This window comes from Phoca vitulina, unplaced genomic scaffold, assembly GCF_004348235.1.
Source record: "Phoca vitulina isolate PV1807 unplaced genomic scaffold, GSC_HSeal_1.0 scaffold2, whole genome shotgun sequence".
NCBI classification, from domain to species: Eukaryota; Metazoa; Chordata; class Mammalia; order Carnivora; family Phocidae; genus Phoca; species Phoca vitulina.
Window position 1 is genome coordinate 67,437,329 of NW_022589705.1, and position 20,120 is coordinate 67,457,448.

General features: G+C 50.0%; 2 protein-coding genes across 5 annotated transcripts in view; both read right to left on the reverse strand.

Annotated features, from left to right (window-relative positions):
* Nucleotides 1-5,611, reverse strand: part of ST3GAL3 (ST3 beta-galactoside alpha-2,3-sialyltransferase 3) — a 182,188-nt gene extending 176,577 nt beyond the window's left edge. For both annotated transcript variants that reach the window (XM_032430828.1, XM_032430819.1), the window contains exon 1: nt 5,535-5,611. The gene's annotated coding sequence lies outside the window, so the exon portion shown is untranslated. The remainder of the gene's footprint in view (nt 1-5,534) is intronic.
* Nucleotides 5,612-7,465: 1,854 nt separating this feature from the next.
* The window catches only part of KDM4A (lysine demethylase 4A), a 43,741-nt gene continuing 31,086 nt past the window's right edge, over nt 7,466-20,120 (reverse strand). Inside the window, exons 14-22 of one of the 3 annotated variants that reach the window (XM_032430864.1) lie at nt 19,483-19,687; nt 18,954-19,030; nt 18,202-18,257; nt 16,464-16,572; nt 15,944-16,129; nt 12,653-12,823; nt 9,636-9,755; nt 9,262-9,354; nt 7,466-9,130 (exon numbers count right to left, since the gene is read on the reverse strand). In XM_032430864.1, the coding sequence (XP_032286755.1) occupies nt 8,990-9,130; nt 9,262-9,354; nt 9,636-9,755; nt 12,653-12,823; nt 15,944-16,129; nt 16,464-16,572; nt 18,202-18,257; nt 18,954-19,030; nt 19,483-19,687 (1,158 nt within the window). In that variant the 3' untranslated portion in view covers nt 7,466-8,989. The remainder of the gene's footprint in view (nt 9,131-9,261; nt 9,355-9,635; nt 9,756-12,652; nt 12,824-15,943; nt 16,130-16,463; nt 16,573-18,201; nt 18,258-18,953; nt 19,031-19,482; nt 19,688-20,120) is intronic. The other 2 variants (XM_032430883.1, XM_032430874.1) reach the window with 2 other exon arrangements.

The window sequence follows — 20,120 nt, forward strand, 5'->3', positions numbered from 1 at the left end:
GGACCCTGACTACCCAGTCACATCACCGCCCTTGTCTAACTGGTGACCTCCCCACACTCACCTCACTCTCATCTCTCCCCAGACATCAACATCCTTGTGTAGCAGGCACAGGACCACGGCTGCAAACCCCAGAACTTCCCCTGTCAGGGAAATGGGGTATTCACTCCTCCACCTCCTTCACACGCAGTCACCTTAATAAGAAACAAAGCTGATTTCCTACCTTTAAATCCTTCAGTGGCTCCTAATCACCTGCAGGATAAAGCTCTGACTCCTGAACTCACAAAGCCTTTGCAAGCTGCCTTTGGCAGCCTCCACACACTCCCTTTTCTCTCCGGCCACTCAAGTGTCCTCAGGATGTAGCCACACTCTCTCGTGTTTCTAGGCCATTACACACATTGTTTCCTGTCAGAAAGCCTGTCAAACCCACATCCACCCAGCTAATAACTAGCGATTCTTCAAGACCTAGGTTAGGTGTAAACTTTTCTGGAAAACCGTTATTTATAATCCCAGTGTGATACCAGGTCTCATTTTGGAGATCTCACAGGACCCTCAAAACACAGCCCTTGTGACAATGTATTTTAACTGCTGGCTTACTGGCTTCCGGTCCTACCAGACTATAGGCTCCTTTAGGCCAGGGACATCCCTTTCCTATTTACAATGCCATGATCCTAGCACAGGGCCTTGCACACAGCACCTGCTCAGTAAATATTTGGGGGATGACTGGAGTGCCTCGTGTGATGAGAGACAGACATACCCACAACTAAGTAAAATAAAATACGACAAATGTGAAAATAAGAAAGGTGTGGTAAGAATGCTATCCAAGGAAAGGAAGAAAAGGTAAGAAAATCTAGGGAACCCTTCTACTTACATTCCTGGGCTTTCTCAAAGTTTTTTTCAAACCCTGATGCTGCTGCTCCTGGCGATGCTCACGAACATGAGTGCTTACTCTGAACCAGGTGCTATGCAAGTGTTTTACATAAACCAACTCTTCTGATTAGCCGTATGCATTGAAAACACCCTATGCACTTTACTGATAACCTCAGGCTCAAGAAGACACTTGCTCAATGTCAGACAATTAGTGGCAGAGACAAGATTTCAACCCAGATCTTGTCTCCTGAACCACGGCTCCAAACAGCACTCCATGTTTCTATTCTTTATCGAAAGTGAAATCTCAGGGTGCCTGGGTGGCTCAGTCGATTGAGCATCCAACTCTTGGTTTCAGCTCAGGCCATGGTCAGGAGATCGAGCCCCAATTCGGGTTCTGCACTCAGTGTGGAGTCTGCTTGAGATTGTCTGCCCCTCCCCCTTCTCTCGCTCAAATAAATAAAATCTTAAAAAAAAAAAAAGTGAAATCTCCTCCCCAAATACCAAAGTTTGATGGCCTCAAGGAAACCCAATAAAACCAACGTTAAACTAAGATTCCTTCTTAGTTTAATTATACAAGTGAAAATGTACCTCCAGTTATTTCACTCTTCCTGGCTAAATAACTTGAATATAATTTAACTTTTTTGGGGATGCCTCAGGACCTTTCCTGTGTTCACTACTGAGGGCACTGTAAAACAGTGATGCCCTTGGCACGTCTCTGCTGGGACTAGGGTACACCAGCCTGCCCTTGTACCAGCAGCCCCGGCCCGTAGGCATGTACGGTGCCTGTTATGGAGTCCTAACCTCCCAACCCACCCTCCTCCCACGCCTAGTTAGAGATCCTATTTCTTGCTACTGTCAATATGCTCGTCTCTAGCAGGCCATCTGATTTTGCTACCTCCAATCTTCTATGGACTGTGGTACTCATAAAAGATGTAGTAGTCCCTCATGTTGCCCACCAATTAGATCTGGCTCTTTGCTTTCCAGGCACATGCTAAGGTTGCAATTCCCTGCTCCTCTTCTTTTTTTTTTTTTTTAAGATTTTATTTATTTATTATTTGAGAGAGAGAGAGCGTGCATAGAGGAGGAGCAGAGGGGGAGGGACAAGCAGACTCTACGTTGAGCACAGAGCCCGATGCAGGGCTCAATCCCACGATCCTGAGAGCATGCATGACCTGAGCTGAAATCAAGAGTCAGACACTTAACCAACTGAGCCACCCAGGTGCCCCTCCCTCCTCTTCTTTAAAGTTAGGTATGCGGTGCCTGGGTGGCTCAGTTGGTTAAGCGACTGCCTTCGGCTCAGGTCATGATCCTGGAGTCCCAGGATCGAGTCCCGCATCGGGCTCCCTGCTCAGCAGGGAGTCTGCTTCTCCCTCTGACCCTCCTCCCTCTCATGCTCTCTCTCTATCATTCTCTCTCTCAATAAATAAATAAAAATCTTTAAATAAATAAATAAATAAATAAATAAATAAATAAATAAATAAAGTTAGGTATGGCCATGTGACTTGCCTTAGCTGATGAAATGCGAACGAAAGTGACACGTGCCATCTGGGGACCGTGCCCCCTAACCACCTTCTTTCACTCAATCAAAATGACCATCGAAACACTATGTTCAGATGGAGTTTCCATCAGCCTGGGTCCCTGACTGACTGTGAGGAGCACAGTTCCCTGTGCACTCATACTAATGAGAAATCAACTTTTGTTCTGTTAAGCCACTTAAGTCTTAATGGATTTTTGTTAATGCAGCCTAATCCAAGTTACCCAGATGAATACATCAGATCATCAAATCTCTTTTTTTTTTAAAGATTTTATTTTTAAGTAATCTCTACATCCAACGTGGGGCTCGACTCGAACTCACAACCCAGAGATCAAGAGTCATGTGCTCCACTGATGAGCCAGCCAGGTGCCCCTCATCAGACCTCTTAGTAAGGAATTCTCTCACACAAATAACTTTCTTTACAGATTTTATGATGAACATTTTGTTTGTACAAAGAATTTTCTTTGCATCCATCTTGGTTCAAAGCTATGTTCAATATAAAACACACCTGTCAAGTACCTACTATATACAGAACACTGTGCTAGATGATGAAGACAGTCTACGTCTTGAAGAAGTTTCAGTCTTAGGTTGACAACTGTACCAAAAAGGCAGACTCTAGTGTTATAATGGTTTAAAGGAGAGACAAGTCCCATCTAGATAGAAAGGAAAGTTTCACAAAGAAAGTTCCGTATCACATGGCCCTGAACATGGGTAAGAACCAACAATTAGAGATTCAAGGGGGTCATTTAAGATAGAAAAAGCAACATAAGCAAAGATATGGAGCACAAACAGCAAAGCACAAAGAGCAAATAGTTCTTCTGACCTGGAAAAATAGTAAAATCTAAGGGAATGGCAAGAAATGAGTTTACCCATAGTGTCTCTGCCAGGCTGATCTGTGCTAAATTCAACAGACAACGGGGAACTGTTAAAAGTCTTGACTGGAGAAGTGAGATAAGAAAAAAAATTTGGGGGGGGGGGTTCCACAATAATTCAAGGCATGGTATCAATGACTCCAAATAAGCCTGATGACAGCAGAAATGGAAAGCAGCAGATGCCAAAAATAGTGTAGAGGTCTATCAGCAAGACCTGGCAACCAAGTGAACATAAGGGGAGAGAAGAAAGGCAAGAGGGCATCTCGAGGTGCAGATCCTGGGTAGCCACAAGGACTGTCAGTCCACGCAGCTGAGATTAATCAGAAAAGTAACAAGAACCAACAAAGTGCTACTGTATATTTTTCTAATGGCTAGCTGAAGTAAATGCTACTACCTGTTCATCCTTTGCTCTGCCTGAGACAGTTACTTCTCCATTTTTTTGTTTTTAAGATTTTATTTATTTATTTGACAGAGACAAAGTGAGAGAAGGAACACAAGCAGGGGGAGTGGGAGAGGGAGAAGCAGGCTTCCCGCGGAGCAGGGAACCCGATGTGGGACTCGATCCCAGGACCCTGGGATCATGACCTGAGCCAAAGGCAGACGCTTAACGACTGAGCCACCCAGGCGCCCCAGGTACTTCTCCATTTGATGTGACCCACCTACCTTCTTTATACAAACTTACCTCCCAGTTTCTCCAACAAGAACCCCCTGGATTCACCCATGAGCATTTCAGGTTCTCCCCTGCCCACCCTGACCATCCTCACTTTCTCATTTCCTCCCTTCTTCTTCTTCATCCCCCAGGCCTACCCAGTCATGGCTCAAGGCAAGCCTCAGCTTCCCTGTGAAACCTTCCTCAAACACATGGGTTTCTCCTTTTCCCAGACTCTCCTACCTACTGTCTAGGAATTCTAGAGACAGTATCATCAGTTATCAGTGTCCTGTGTGCCCTGTATTCCCACAACTATCTCCTAGGCTGATCAGAACAAGTCTCTCACATGACAGGTCTTCAGTTTCCCCACATTCTTACTGCCTTTGTACATAATATGTACTCATTAGACACTTTATTGATGATCCAAAGTCAATTACTCTAAGAACATGCACATCTTATTCCCTCTTTAATAACTTACTTTTATTAAACCACGACTACACATTTAGACATGCAAAATGGTGAGGTTCATCACTTAATATTTCAAGATGTCTTTGAGTGAAGAATCTTTCATCTTAGGAGCTGCTATTGCCTTAAGAGGTGATTTGAAAACACCATTTGGTCCTTTTGACTTTTAGGTATACCAAACAGTTCAACGATCATCACTCTAAGGTGATTTGAACTGAGAAATAACCTAATTTTCCATGAGGACTATTTTACTTTCAGGAACCTAATAAGTGCTTTCGTTCTACCTTCAAGTTCAACTAGGTATAGTATAGACAACTCAAACTATATCCACAAAAAAGTTCCCAGTTTTTACAAAATAACAGCTGCTTTCATTGGTCTCTCTCTCTCTCAATTACCTACTATGATTTAGTTCACACGTTCCACTCCCTCGTTTGTGAGGGAAGCGCAAACAGAAATGAAGTTTATTGAGGAATCATTAAAATGAGCAGTGGTAAAAAAGAAATCCAAAACATTCGTGGGACACCATCCTCCCCCAAACCTGCTCTCATCACGAAGATATTTCGTCTTGCAAGCAAAATCCCCGACTTAACAATGGGTAGAAGTGCCAGAAGGAAAGGAAGCCAGAGAGGCGTCCTTCGCCCATCAAACTGACCCGGTCACCTGAACGTCTGGCTGCGAGTAGAGCAGTAAGCAATGACAACCGCTACCCAGTGCGCTGCAGATTCCCGCTCAAGCTTTCCCTGGACTTTTCCTTCCTCTTCCCACAGCGGAGGCCCGCTCGCCGGTCCCTCCTCTGCGCCAAGGTGCGCAGCGCTGCGGGGTCTCGCACGCAGGTGACCTCACACCGCGCGGCCCGGGTCCCGCCGTCCTCCCCCGAGGCCTGGCTGCCCACCCCTCCCCCTTTCCCGGGTGAGGTCGCCCGGGGGCCGCGCTCCGGGCCCGAGCCCCCAGTCCGAGCTGGACCTCATTGCTCGGGGGAGGGGGGGCGGGGGCAGCTAGGCCATGCCCCCACCCTCCCTTCCCCAGCGCGAGCGGCCAGGCTCCGCGCCCCGCCGGGACCGGGGGCGGCGGGGGAGGGGAGGGGCGGCGCGGCCACCGTTAGCCGCGGTGGCTGCCGCGCCCCGACGCGCGCACGACGGGCCCTTACCGCAGCGGAGAGGGAGGCAGCGGGGAGGCGGCGCCCGGCCCGACGCGGGCGGGAAGGCGGAGGCCAGGGTGCACGCGGCCGCGACAGCCGCGGGGGAGCCCGGCGGGCGCCCACGACGCGGTGGGCTGCATGGGCGCCGCCATAGTGGGGACGCAGCGGCGGGCGGAGCGCGCGGCCGCGACCCGGGGACGGCGCGACCACCAATCCCGCTCTCCGCCTCAGCGCCCTCGCCGGGGGTCGGGCATCCGCGGCCAATGGGGCCGCGGGAGCCGGGCGGGGCGCCGGGCTGACCAATGCAGAGCTGCGCTGCGGGCAGCGGGCGAGCGCAAGCTCGCGGAGGCCCAATAGGCACGGGCACCCCCAGTTCCCCGACCCGCCCACCCCACCCTCCGCGGGGACCTGGGCTGCGGGCGGTGCGGAGCCGCGTCGGGCCGAGCCCGCCCAGCCTGCAGGTCAGCGCGGACGCCTCGCCTCGGCTTCCCGGAGCACATTCGCCGCCTGAAGCAATCCTCCCCCGGCTTCACGCCCGGGAGACGGACATCTGATGCCCGCGGGCGTGACCCAGCCCCTCGGGAGCCTGTTTCCTCGCGGGAGCAGATGCAGGGTGGCCACGGTCATTCCACAAGGGCCGCAGCTGCCGCCGGGAGCCCGGCTGAGCACCGCCAGTGGGCTCCCTGAGGCCCAAGGTTTGGGGGCCTCTGCGGGCTGGGCGACCCTGCCCGATCCTATGGCATATAAGGGGACAGGGTTCCCTGCTGTCCTGCCCATTTCATTGTGGCAGAAAATGTTTAGTCCGGGCACAGGAGCACTCGCCCTTTTCGGCTCCCGAGGTCCCAGCTCTCTCCCACCCTACCTCATTCCCGCAACTGAGCACCGGATCCACCTGGGGCACAATTTGAAACGTGATACCACCGATGGGATGGACAGAAGGGAGAAGGTACGGTCAGGCTGCGATCCTTGGTTGCCAACCCAGAGATGCTACCTCAGGAAAGGAGGGCAGTTTGCCCTGACAAAAAGGCTTCCCTGGAGTGCGTCCTCTAGGGCCTGGGCCTGACTGCACTGGCAGGCAGTGAGGAAGAAAACCAACGGCCTGTTCTGTCGGATTTGAGCAAGCCTCATCACCTCTAAACTTCGATTTCCCCAGAGTTACTACTTTAGCCAAAATTCAAAGTGCAGAATTTCTAGAAAAAGTCAGCTGTTAAGAGCTCTGCTGGGGTTAGTCCAGGCACCTCAGCCCTGCAGGTTCTTCACCAGGGATGCGGATGGAGATGGTGGGGTCCGTGAGAGGTAGCAGGGCCTGGGACCCTGCCAGTCTAGAGAAGTGTTCCTTCCCCTCAAAGATAGTGCTCCCAGGGCTCAACAATCCATTAAGGCCTGGTCCCACCTCATCTCCCAAATGAATTCTTGGATGCTGGACAAAAAAGTCAACTTTCCTTTCTTGGCCCCAGGAGGGAGTTGGCATAGAAAAGTATCTTTGAAAGTTGCTGCGCCTCCCTTCCCCCCGCCTGCCCCCAATCAGACACCAGGTAGCAACCACCTCCCAAACCCCAGGATACAAAGAAGCATTGAGAATTGCTGAGCTGACCCAAGCCTCTCTGGCATCTGTACAGGGCCATGAAACAAGTGCCTGGTCATCCAAGGGCCAGCTGGAGCAGCTCTGCTGTGCCCCAGTCCCACACCTAGTCACTGGCCCCTCCCTGCCCTGCTGCTGCTCCATCCTCAACCACCTATATATACCCCAGGAACCCACCAGACGAAGGGACCGGATCTTCCTCCAGGGAAGTTTCTCACCAACTACAGGCAACCCAGAGTAGCTTCAAGACCCCACTGGATCCCACCGGGGGTCGAGTCCCTTGCTCTTAAACCACCGTTATGCTGGTTCCACAATTTGCATGGAACACAGATGATATGAACTTAGACTAGCTCCATGAAGATAATCAAGTGCAGCAGAAGTGAGACCAAACCCCGTTTGACTGTGAAAGTGGTCTGGTCCTCCATCTCCTCCTTCCCATCCCTAAGGCAAAGGAAGCAAAACAAGGTGCTCATAGCCCCAGGTGCCTCTGCCTCCCATGTGTCACCTTGCTTGGTCTAACACACAGCCACAGGACCAGGACTGACAAGGAACCCGTCGCTTTTAGGACAGCTTCCTGGATCCTGCCTGAGTCTTCTTAAAATCCCTGGCCCTGCTCCAGAACTTATGACTAGATACACCCCCAGCCTGACCCTGAGCCACTCAGGCTCCTTGGGGCAGACACAACCAATCCTCTGCTCAACACATTTTATTGCTAAGGACAAGGTGATGCACCAGTTTTCAAAATAATTTGGTTTATAGCGTTCATACGTAACAAAAAACAGGGAAGTATTATAAATCTGATTCTTGTATACACAGGGTATAGGTGTGAAGCCCTCCAATCCTGGGCCCAGGCAAACAAATTCATGAGGAGCAAAAACCTGTTTAACCCCTTCAGTGTTGCCCTCCAGTCCCACCCCCACCCCCAAATCAGCTCCCTCCCACCCCCAGACCAGGGACATATCTAAGCCTGCCCCTGGTCTCCAGTGGCCCCAATTCATCTTAACCCTCCCAGCCCCTGCATGATTGCAATTTTCTGTTGACAGAATCACCCACCAGGCTCTGCCTGCTTCCATCATTAAGAACCCCCTTCAGGGTGTTTCCCACCCACACCCTCTAATACTGTGCCACAGAGGCTCTATGCCTAGAGTGATATGGGCACATACCCATGTTATCCCCATCTCCTCCTTCAAGACAGGATAAGGAGGTGCATTAACTCCTTCACATCTCAATACTGCAGCTTTGCCAGCCTCCCCTGAGGCAGTTCCAGGGACAGACAGATGCCACACCCATCTCCAGCCAACCCCCAGGAGCCTTTACTCAGCTCAGCTGAGGGCAGAATTTCACATTTTGTTTGCCCTGGACAGGCAAAGAAGAAAGTAAAGGCCAGGGGCTGGCAGAAGCTGGTCCAGACCAAACATACACACACGCGCACACGCACGCACGCACATACATACACGCGCACGCACACACATACACGCGCACGCACACACATAAATACAAAAGGGGGAGGGGGTAAGCACCAGCACCTCTGCCTAGTTGGTGCAGGTGACTGTTAGGAAGCTAAGTCCTAGGCAACCAGCCCAGCCAGCAGAGTCGACCCCACTGCAGACCGGGGCCAGTGCGGCCCCAGCATTGCAATGCTCAGCCCTTCAGCGGGGAGACAGGCGGCTGCTGCCACATGTCCAAGAAAGGCTGTCCTTCCACTACAGCGGAATGCGACGGGGAGTGGGGGCGTGAGAAGACGATGGGGTCGGTTATTCCATTCCTTTTCATTTTACAACTTCACTTTCAGAGACTTCAGAGTTCCAAGTGTCTGCTGTGCTGTGGAACCCCAGAGTGCTCTCGCCGTGATGGCTGGGCACCTGTTGGCCCAGGGAAGCACCTACTCCATGATGGCTCGGTATAGCGCAGGCTCGATGTAATCTTCCCGGTATCTTGAGTTGATCACTCGTTGCCGTTTCTTTTCCTGCTTAACCTCCTTCTCCGTGAAAATCTCATTGAAGCGCATGTCTGAGGCTACGGACTATAGAAGAATAAGCAGGCCAAATGAGCACTTTGTGGCCAACCACCCCAAAGAAAGAACAAAAGGACACACCCTTGCCTTGTTCCCTCCCTCCCAGGCGGGAACCAAGGGCACACAGAAAACACACTCACCAGTCTGGACTTGACTCTCTTGGGAAGCTCTTCATCCAGCGTGTACACGTCATCTCTCTTAACCACAAGCTGTGAGCCATCCTCAAACTCCACCTACCAAGTAAACAAAGACCTTTGGCTAAGATATCCCTGACTCCCTGGTCCACTGTGCACAGTGGCAATTTCCTGCCATCACAGGAAGGATCCAGTACACTGAAGGAAGGACTGCCAAATCTGAACCCACCTCTGGCAGACGGGACACAGGGCAGCCCCAAGTTCTGAAAGGGTTATTACTAACTGGTGAGCTCTCCCAAGAGCAAAGATTCGCCTCTAGCCAAAGAGGAAACACTGAATAATCAAGTACTCCCCAGCCCCCAACAAAAACCTCTGGCTACCTGGTACATCTGGATGGGGTGGGAGGCCACAAATTTGGCTCCGTAGACTTGGCCATCTGTCCATCTCACTTGGACCACTTCGCCTTCAGCAGGAGGACCCAACTGGAGACAGTCCTGACTCTGAGGAAACAGAAAGGGAGAAGAGTGAAAGGAAGATCCCTCTGAGCACAGGGGTTACCACTATCTACTTAGGGAAGAATAAACCAGGACAAATTCCTGCTCAGACATCCAAGCAAGGCAGGCCCCCTCTGGGCTAAAAGATACGATAGTTAAAGCCCTGCCTGCTGAGTCAAAGTCTGCCTGGTATCTCTGCTCCTGATGCGCTGAGGTAACAGAAAAGAGGAGCCAGAATAAACTTAGAGTAAACTTAATAAACACGGTGCCAAGATCAAGAATCCTTCTCGAATTCCTTTAACCGTCCCACTAAAGATCAAAGGACAGGGCTCTGCCCTGAAGAAATACTAGAATGAGGATTTCAGAGTACTATTAAAAACATCATTAGCCTCCTTCTCTGTGTTGACCTTTGCAGCGATGGTGTAAAATCTCTAATAGGTAAAACTGCTTGTACCGTAGCGCAAGGCAGCGGCTCCAAGCATTACCAGTTGTTATTGTATTCTTCACCACTGTGCACTCATAATTTAGCGGAAAAAAAAAAAAAAAAAGAAAAATCTTGATGAAGCAGAAAAACTTATTTTTTTAAACCTTAGTCCTTGAGTACATGTAAGTACTCAAAGACGGACACTTTGGCTGCATGCTGAAGGACAATGGTTATCTTGAAAAGCACTGTGTAACTGAATTGTGAGCTGCTTTTATCATGGGACACCAGCTTTATTTGAAAAACTGGCTGACAGACAAACTACGGTTATTCAGACTTTAGTATTGGCAGACATCCTCTTGGAAAGGAATGAAATAAGCCTGTCACTTCAAGGAAAATAAATGATAGTACTGCCAATAATAAAACTTAAGCTTTTAGAAAAATCAGAACTTCAGAAAAGTTGTACAATAAGCTTGAAGCTTTGCCAAATTTAAAGATATTTCTGAGGGGCACCAGGCAGGCTCAGCAGGTGTAGCATGACTCTTGATCTCGGGGTTGTGGGTTCGAGCCCCACGCTGGGTGTAGAGATTACTTTTAAAAAAAATCATTTAAATAAATAAACAAAGATATTTCTGAGAATAGTGGTACTAATAAATGTGTTTTTTGATACTGTATAATGAAAATTTAACATTTGGAAGATCTGCATAGCCCAATGCATGAGTACCTTCTAAATAACCAATGTACGGTGTTACAAAATTATGCATAGGTCAAGATTCATTCTCAGTGCAAGATATGCCAGTGGATTTTAATGTAACAGAGCGTGCAAAGTTTACTGACCTACTTTCAGATACCACCCTGCAACTAACTTTTAAGAAATCACTATTCATTGACTTTTGGTGTAGTATCAAAGAATAATCACAATGGTATGAAAGGCTATTAAAAGACGCCTCCCCCTTCCATTTACTACAGAACTGTGTGAGGCTGAATTTTCTTCCCAATACTTTAACCAAAACAATATATCACAATGGATTGAATGAAGATATAACATTAAAGGGATTTGCAGAATTTGGGGTGCCTGGCTGGCTCAGTCGGTAGAGCACGCAACTCGATCTCAGGGTCTTGAGTTTGAGCCCCATACTGGGTGTAAAGATTACTTATAAATAAAATCTTAAAAACTAATAAAGAGATTTGCAGAATTGTAGAAAAATGGCATTCTTCTCACTAATAGTTTTAAAATGGGTATCTTTCAATTAAAAAACCCAGATTATTTTTTTATTTTTATTTTTTTAAGATTTTACTTATTTATTTGACAGAGAAAGAGAAAGCACCAGCAGGGGGAGCAGCAAGCAGAAGGGGAGGGAGAAGGAGGCTCCCCACCAAGCAGGGAGCCCCGATGCAGGGCTCAATCCCAGGACCCTGGGATCATGACCTGAGCCGAAGGCAGACACTCAACCAACTGAGCCACCCAGGCGCCCCATAAAAAAACCCAGACTATTTTAAATCAATTAATCTCCATTTTAATTTCCAGTAAACGTTGATAGACATTACCCACAAAAAAAAGACTCTGTGGGGTCCTCAGTAACTTTTAGAAAACAGAGTCCTGAGATCGCGGATCTGTAAATTAGAGATACCACCACCTGCTTCTCAGAACTGGTATGAGAAGTGAGAGACACCTGACATGAAGCACTTTGTATAGGGCCTGGTATACTAGAAAAGCTTAGTAAATTATAGCTATTCTGTTGCCACAAATACTATTAACATCATCTTTACTATGACTTCAGTCTACCTTAGAACTAATGAATGTGCTTTTAGCAACTAGGTTGCTAATGCGGCGTATAGGTGGGAAATACTGGATTTGATAAAGGCAGAAAAAAGTGGCTTCATCCCTCTACCTTGGTGCTTAGTCTAACACACGAAAAGGCAGGGTAAGGGTAAGGGAAACTCGAACTAAGTCCTGCATACTAAGCCAGGAAACCTAGAAGTGGGTGTGTCTGGTGTCAATAACACAAGCAGGCCAGGGATATCTCCAAGTAGTTTCTACTCCGCCCCAAAGCCTTCACCTGTAAAGAACCAAAAGCAAATTCCATGTCTACTAAGAGGGCACGACAGGAGAGTTGGGTAATTCTCCAAAATCACACAGCTACTAGTAAGCAAAGGAGCTGGTCCTGGCACACTGGTCAGAGTCCACTGCCTGGGCCCCTCCACGGCATTACAACAGTGGTTTAGACTGAAGAAGCACGTTGCCAAGTACTGCAAAAACACGGATTCTTATGAGCTTCTCGAGGAAGCAGAGTAGCCTACCAGCAGCACACAATTTTCTTCGTAAGGAAAGACCAATACAAATGCTTCTTTCTGTTGAGGGAAAGACTGATGGGACTTTGGGCCTGGCTAGAAATGGCAGGCAGGCCCACAGTCAGTCCGCCAGCCAGACCTAGAAACACCCCCATCCCAGACTGCCCAAGCAGCTCCTTGCAGACATTACCACTATGTCCTCAGGATACAGATTGTCGCTGAAGGAACCATCATCAAAGTTGACTTCATAGAAGGTCTCAGTGGTGAGCCTGACCACCTCACACTGGTAGAAGCGCCCATTCTTGTGCTTGCTAATGACCTTCTGGCCCGCTGTGATGCTCTGCAAGGCCCCCTTGGCACGCTGGAAAAAACAGGGGCTGCGGTTACTCCCACATGCAGTTGACAGGACTGGAAAATGGAGACCAAGATCAATTGGTTTTTCTTTCTCAGGGAGGGACGAGCATGGGAACGGAAAAGTAAAAAGGACTAGGGGATGGGAGGTGAACCAGGTCTTTCCACAGCCCAGCAGGGATGCTGCAAGAAACTAGCATCCTGTTTTCCTCCATAAATGTAGCACCTCCTTAGCTCCCAATCCCTACTGTCTTATACCTTCCACCTAGTTCCTTTACCCCATAAGAGACTCTTGTGACTTCCCTACTGTTGCCAGGGAGTGACCAAATAGCACTTACTACTGCACACAGCTTAGACACACATCAAGGTGGACACTCCACAGATCTGAGCCCAGGGCCCCAGACAATGCTCCATGCTCACCTCAGCACTAGCTCTACACTCAGGGCTATAGCACAAAGGCTGAGGTTCCCTGGATGTCCTCAGCTCCAAGTGACCAGGGACTCCCCATTTTAAGGGCCCTGCCATCTCTGGGACCCTCACATCACCCTCTCATTCTGAACTTGCCCTTGATGCAAATGGGATCCCAGAGCATCTCGTGGCATTGTATCCAACCGCTCCTCCCCAAGTTCCCCAAGCACTGCGCTCTGTCACGCGGGCCGCCTTGCTATCCCTGAGCATGTGTGCTAAGCAGGTTCCCACCACAGAGTCTCTGCCCTGCTGTTCCCTCTACCTGAAATGCTATTCCCCAGTCATCTGCACACTGGCCCCTTCACATCCAAATGTCAACCTATTGACACTGTGCCTTACTATCCCTCTTCCACTCCCCTTGTCCTGCTACGTTTTTATCCACCACACTCCTCCCCATCAGATATACTGTACCATTTACACGTTTCTATAAGTCTTTCAACTGTATGCAGCAGGAGGACAGGCTCAGTTTTGCCCGGTTCACTGGTGTACTCCCAGCACCTAAACCTGGGCCTGACATGTGACAGGCGCTCAGTCAGTATTTGAAGAGTGTGTAGGAAATACTCAACAGTCCCCCCATTTCTCATAGCATCAGCAGTCTACGGCTGCAAACTGAAGAATATGGAGTACTGGTGACAATCCCCAAGTCACTGTCCTGGCACCATAACCAAACCACTGCTCCCGAGCCGTCAGGGCTCAGCGTGACCTCACCCACCGCCCCTCCAGTCTCTTTCTCACAAAGACTATTTTTCCTCTTCCTGAGCTCCTAACCCACCTGACCACCTCTCGTGCTCAGTGAAAGATCTTTATGGAAAAGGAGAATCCAGCCAGCCAACAAGGCCTCTGCTATGATCCCACATGGTAGTGACGGGTTTGCTCCTCCAGGCTGGTACTCTCTTGTGTCCTTCACTACCGTGTTCACCGTGCTGCTGATAAGGCTGTATCACTGTCTCTTCTATTCGACTCTTAACTCCCCCAACTACAGTCTGACTTCTGACCAGAAGACCCCATGGCAACTCCTCAGTGTGGGGCACCACTGAGCATTATACCAGACCCGCCCCAGAGCACACGGCCTCCTGATCCCTCTCCACTGGCTTGTCTCTACTTTCTCAGCTACTTCCACAGGCTTCTGCTCTGCTCTCTGCTCCTTATATCAGGAATCTCCAGAGCCCGGTTTCTTTTTTTTTTTTTTTTTTTTTTTTGTGTTTTTTCTTTTTTTTTTTTTTTTTTTTAATTTTTTTTATTGTTATGTTAATCCCCATACATTACATCATTAGTTTTAGATATAGTGTTCCATGATTCATTGTTTGTGCATAACACCCAGTGCTCCATGCAGAACGTGCCCTCCTCAATACCCATCACCAGGCTAACCCATCCTCCCAACCCCCTCCCCTCTAGAACCCTCAGTTTGTTTTTCAGAGTCCATCGTCTCTCCAGAGCCCGGTTTCTAATGGCAACTGGATTGAACTACCCTGTTAAAGACTCGTAAGATCCAAATTTCACCCTCATAGTTAAAGCAGCTTTTTAGCGCCTGCTGCTAGCTCCATCAGAATTCTCCAGAAATGACCTCAAAGTCAAATGCCCTACCCTCTTTTTCACCTCTCCCCCATTCCCCCGGAAACCAGCCCTACTCTGAATCAGTTCCAGTCACAGTTAACAGCATCATATTTGCATCCTCTCCATCTTTGAGGGGAGTAACCTGAGCCATCTTAAACTCATACTCCTTCACCCCTTCCCCAGGCTAATCTCTCCAGGGTGTTCAACAAACCCTGTCAATCCCACCCATCATAGGACCCCACGGTTAGATGTGACCCCAAAGCTCTACCTATGTAGAGCTATGTGTTCCCACTGCAGACCTCACTTTGCTCCCAGGCTAACCAGTCTCCCTGTCTCAAATTCTTATTCTTTGAGCCTCTGAATCCACCACCAGAGTAACTGTTAAGAAACATGGCTCAAAATCATAATTTCTGCAAAGTTCCCCTCAGAGAGCTCAAACTCCTAAGAAGGGCAGTCAAGGGGCTTACCTGTCCAGCTGGTGCTGCTTGTCTTTCAATATCAGCCCGGCCATATTCCCAGAACCAGTCTTATATGTTGTTCTCCTGAGACGTGTTTGCTCTGCTTCTGAAGCCCCGAATGCCCTCCCTCTCACAATTCCTACTTACTTTTGAAGTCCCACTTCAACTGCCACCTTCTACCCAAACCCTTTCATAACCTGTCTAACTAACTAAGATGACATGTAATTTTCTCCAAGCTTCACTATTTAGAAAAGCACAAAAATCTCTACTGTATGGTGGTTAACGGTTAACTCTTCCGAGCTCTCTCTACCAGCTCACCCTATCTGCAGAGCCCCTGCTCTGTCCCGGACATAGTGTTAGGGAATAAGAATGCTCGTGTTAATAAGCTAGGGCCCCCCGAGAAGGAGTGGCAAACAATTACACAGAGAATCACAAGGGATCAACCACAAGCCATTTGGTGCCAATGGATTAGGAGGTGCCAGGCAGGGAGCAGAGATGGACGGGGGCCGCCTCTTCGTCCCTTCCTCACTGGCACGCTCCATAAAGCAGAACGCCAGAGAGAATACTTGCTGACACAAGAAATGGATAGCCTGCAGAGAAAATGATCCTAGAAACCGTCAAAAGGATTCCAGACCGGCATCCTCCCTCACCTCCAGATTGGGGATCTTGTGCCGGAAGCAGGTAATGAAGACGACAAAAGGCCAGTCGTCGGGCTGCATCATCACCCCCGCAGCCTGGGCGCAGCTCACGTGGAAGGCGGTCGGGCAGCGGCCGTGAGAGCACTGCACACAGCAGCCGGCGGCTCTTTTCCTCCGCTTCTTGCAGAAGACGCATTTCTACAACACGAGGGAAGCAAGCCAGGGACTCCAGGAGCTACCAGCGCCGTCTCCTCCACCATTCCCCTGCCCAAATGCACACAGCCCAACGAGCAACCTTCCTCCCAAGACAAGAGGGTGCACACACCTCTTTCAACCTCATATCTGAATATGTGTATCCTCACTAAGTAGTTTTAACCATACGGTGACTCACAAACCCTGACCAAAACCAAGGGTAAAAGTGGACCACTGGGCCACGCGGAGGATGCCCTCAGAAACATTATGTTCTCCACCCAGAGACATGTAAATGGGGCAATGATGTAGAGAGTCCCCAAGCCCATCTCCTCTTCCTTACCAGTTTGAAGCGGGGCAGGGGAATTTTGCTCACATCCACTGGACTTCTTTCGGCAATGTTGACAAACCTTGCTTCCAAAATTGCCACAGCACACGAGACGTGGACCCACCTGCCAAAAGCAAAGGCTACCTCAGTCACCTCTGGCTCCAAGGTCCTGTGGCCTCCTCATCCAATCTATGGATTCAAGAGTGGGGGGGCCTTCCCATAGTGCTCCCTCCCCAACCCAACGTGGCCTCTTACTTCCACCTGCAAGGTCCCAGGACCCAGCAAGGTAAGAACCAGGAGTGTCTCCACACTGAGTATGTAAATGGGTCCCCAGCACACCACCCTGGGTTAGCATAGGGTTGCGCTTCTTACACCACAAATTCATTCACAATCTGTTACAAAATGAGCAGAACCATAGCTAATTGAGTGAGGCAGGTTTCAGGGAGTGAGAACAAATCCGAGAGCTCTATACGGACCTCTTTTACCACAGGAGCTGGGTAGTAATGTCTCAAAATGTCTCCATGTGCACCCTTTCTGCCAGTAGCCACAGGTCTCCCCTCCAGGCCTTCACCCAAACTCTTCCGCTGGGCTGAAATGACCTCTCCCTCTGCTCCCTTCCCCCACAGCACACTCACTCGTTAAGGTCTGGCCCAGGCCCGACCTACTCTCACGGGTTTGTTCAATAGACATCAGGGCATTTTGAGAAATTGATATGCACCACGATGAGAGCTCTTATAATCAGGCCAGGTGGAAACCTACCACACAATGCGGGGCTTCTCTACAAGAGCGGGAACAGATTGGTTTGGCGTGGCCCCACAAGGGCAGAACTAGGAATATAAGGTGAAGGTGCGGGGCTCAAGCAGAGCCATTTCCACTCCAAGTAAGGAAGAACTTTTAACAGTGCTCACTCACAACTATGAGGAACACAATGACCTTGAGTAATGGCAGCAAGTGCCTTTAAAGGCGTGGAAGCAGCAAGCAGAAGAGCCGTCTACCTGGAACAGCATGAAGGGTGGGGGAGGTTCTTGTGCTGCAGAAGGTTCCAATTCCCACAGGACAAGAGCCGGAAGCAGGATATTCACCACCGGCTGCCCACCGATCTGTGTGAACTATCCCGACAGGCAGCTTTTCCAGAGCAAACACTTCACCCCCCTCACGTTTCTACCTCAGAACAAGTAAGCGAAGACCAGGCACAAAGGGTCAGCTCGGTGGACAAAAAGCTGCCTGCCAGCTATGATGCCCAGACTTCTGCAGATCTGACTCCACAGGAGGCGGGTGAGCCTGCGCTCTCCTCGATGTCCCACTCTGCTCCCCAAGGACACTCACCCTCCTTCCAACAGCAGGTCTGAGCCAGGGAGAGTGTGCCTGTGGACACGTGCTCACAAGCCCATGGCCACAGCCACCTCTGCACCAGCCCCAGCTACGATAAGGAAACTGTTCTCACTTCCGGCCCCTGGAGCCTCTGCATCATCGGTGCAGGATCTCCAAACCTCATGAGTCTGTCTTAGCTCCACAGAAAGGAAGACATCACTTATCTCTCTGCTTCGGAGGAGAAGCTAGATCGGAAAGGTCTAGGACTGCTTGGCTCCCCTTGGCATCCCATTTTTAAAATTCGTCTTGGAAATGCTATTCCAGCTCCAGCGACGCACTTCCCAAACCCTCCATCAGTCATTCTGATGAACAGCCACCGCCCGCAGTGTCTCTCTGCATGCTGCTCCAGAACGAGCCCCGCAGCCTCTGCTCGGAAACTCACCTGTCATCATTGGCTCTCTGTAGGGCTCCTCCTCGTAATGAGCACAAACAGCAATCCTGCCAAGGGAGAGGGGGAGGGCTGGTTACCACCAAGTCATTAACATCCAGTCTGCTCCCTCCTCAGCCTCCTTTGGGTAACTGCAGCCTTCACATAAGAAAGCGGCTTAATGGCACATGGGGCCTCGCCTACACAGTCCATGGAAGCAGGACTCCCCTACAGGAAGACAGGGAGACCACCCAGGGCTAAAGTACAGGAAGTATTTGCTTGACTCAACATAATCGTCTCCACTGTTACTGTTAATAATAACAACTGTAAGCAGTCACCAAGAACACTCTGCTCAAACTGAAAGCATTATAGGGCTCTGCCTGCCTCCTATGTGGGGTACTGCCAGGTTCCGGGGCAGGGGGTGATGAAGAGAAAGCTACCAAATGAACCACATTCTTCTGATGGCCCAACCCAATAGCTAAGTTCTGTAAAGGAGGTTATTGCTGGTCCACAGGAGGACCTCTATGTGGTCCAGACACAATGTAGCAAACAGCAAACACAGCTTCCAGACTCCATTCATGCCCTGCCACAGCTGGGCAGCAACCACGTTGTCATGGGGATTTATTCTGACAATCCACGCTCTCTGACATCACCGTGTACCAGGCCCGGTGCACACTGCTGGATATAGAAAGTCCACAAGAAAAAACCTGGACCTGAGCAAACCCCAAGTCTCATGGGGAAGACAGCAACACTGTGGACACACTCACCTCCTCCAGGGCATTGGCTGAACACCGAGAACACATCCAGTCTTCAGAAGCCTTTGCCGGGGGAACCCCATAACAACCTAACAAGAATACCAAGATGAGCAAATTAAATCCAGAGGCCAGAGTGAGAATGTACACTTGCAACTCTTTTCCATATACCATCAAAGTGAAAGCCGCAACCAAATCTTACAGAAAAACCCCTGAATTCTAGAGTCAGGGGCCCCAGGGTTCACCCATACAGTATGGCCCAATGTCTCGAAAAGTCAGAGACTGTAGGTTGCCTGCTTTGAACACATAGGGAGCAGCACAGACAAATCGCCTCCTGGTATCTGCGGCCCAGAGAACAGCACAAGGTTGACCCCAAAGTCAGTGCGACTCCAACTCCATCAACAGCCAACTCCCCCAACAACACAAGAGCAATCTTTGTACTTGAGGGCCTGGGAAGGCCCCTGGCAGGTTGGGGGGAGGCCAACATGGGGCGAGCAGGCCCAGGCACCTGGGTCAGGCCGCAGGCTACAAGAGAGGCACTCACTGGCGTGGACGCGGACACTGCACTTCTTGCAGGAAACGAGAAGGCTGGTGCCGTCCTCCTCAAGGTAAGGGGTAGAAAGGTTGATGTCCGTGCTGCAGCCAGTGGAGGTGAAACACATTTCTGGAATCAATGGCTTGGTCCTCTGCTTCTGCGGGGCTAGAGCTGAGGTGTTTCCACAGCTCTGACTAAGGCCTCCAAACTCAACCTATGGGGAGAGCAGGTGCATCCCTCAGTGAACATGCGCCTGTATTCCCAGCTTTCTACCTGCTCTGTCAGCAGAAAGCTGCCTCTCTTACTGGTAGGACTCTGGCTACGGCTCCCGGGTGCATAGCCATTATCCCAGAGCTGCTAATTGAAGTTACCTCTAATGACTCAAATTCAATTTCTCACAGCGGCATCAAACAAAGGCCCCTGGGGACAACTGAGAAAAGGGAGCGAGGTAAGAGGCAACTGGGATTTCAATCTTCCCAAATCAAGTGGTAATAAAATGTGCTGAGTTGTCAGCAAGGTTGCTCTTGCGGGCTCCCCGACGTGCGGCACCGCGTGGTGGCCCCCACCCAGGGACAGGACCCAGAGCAGACGCTCCTCGTGGACTAGCACAGGTGTCCCCCTGGGGCCCATGGCAGCGAGTCACCTGA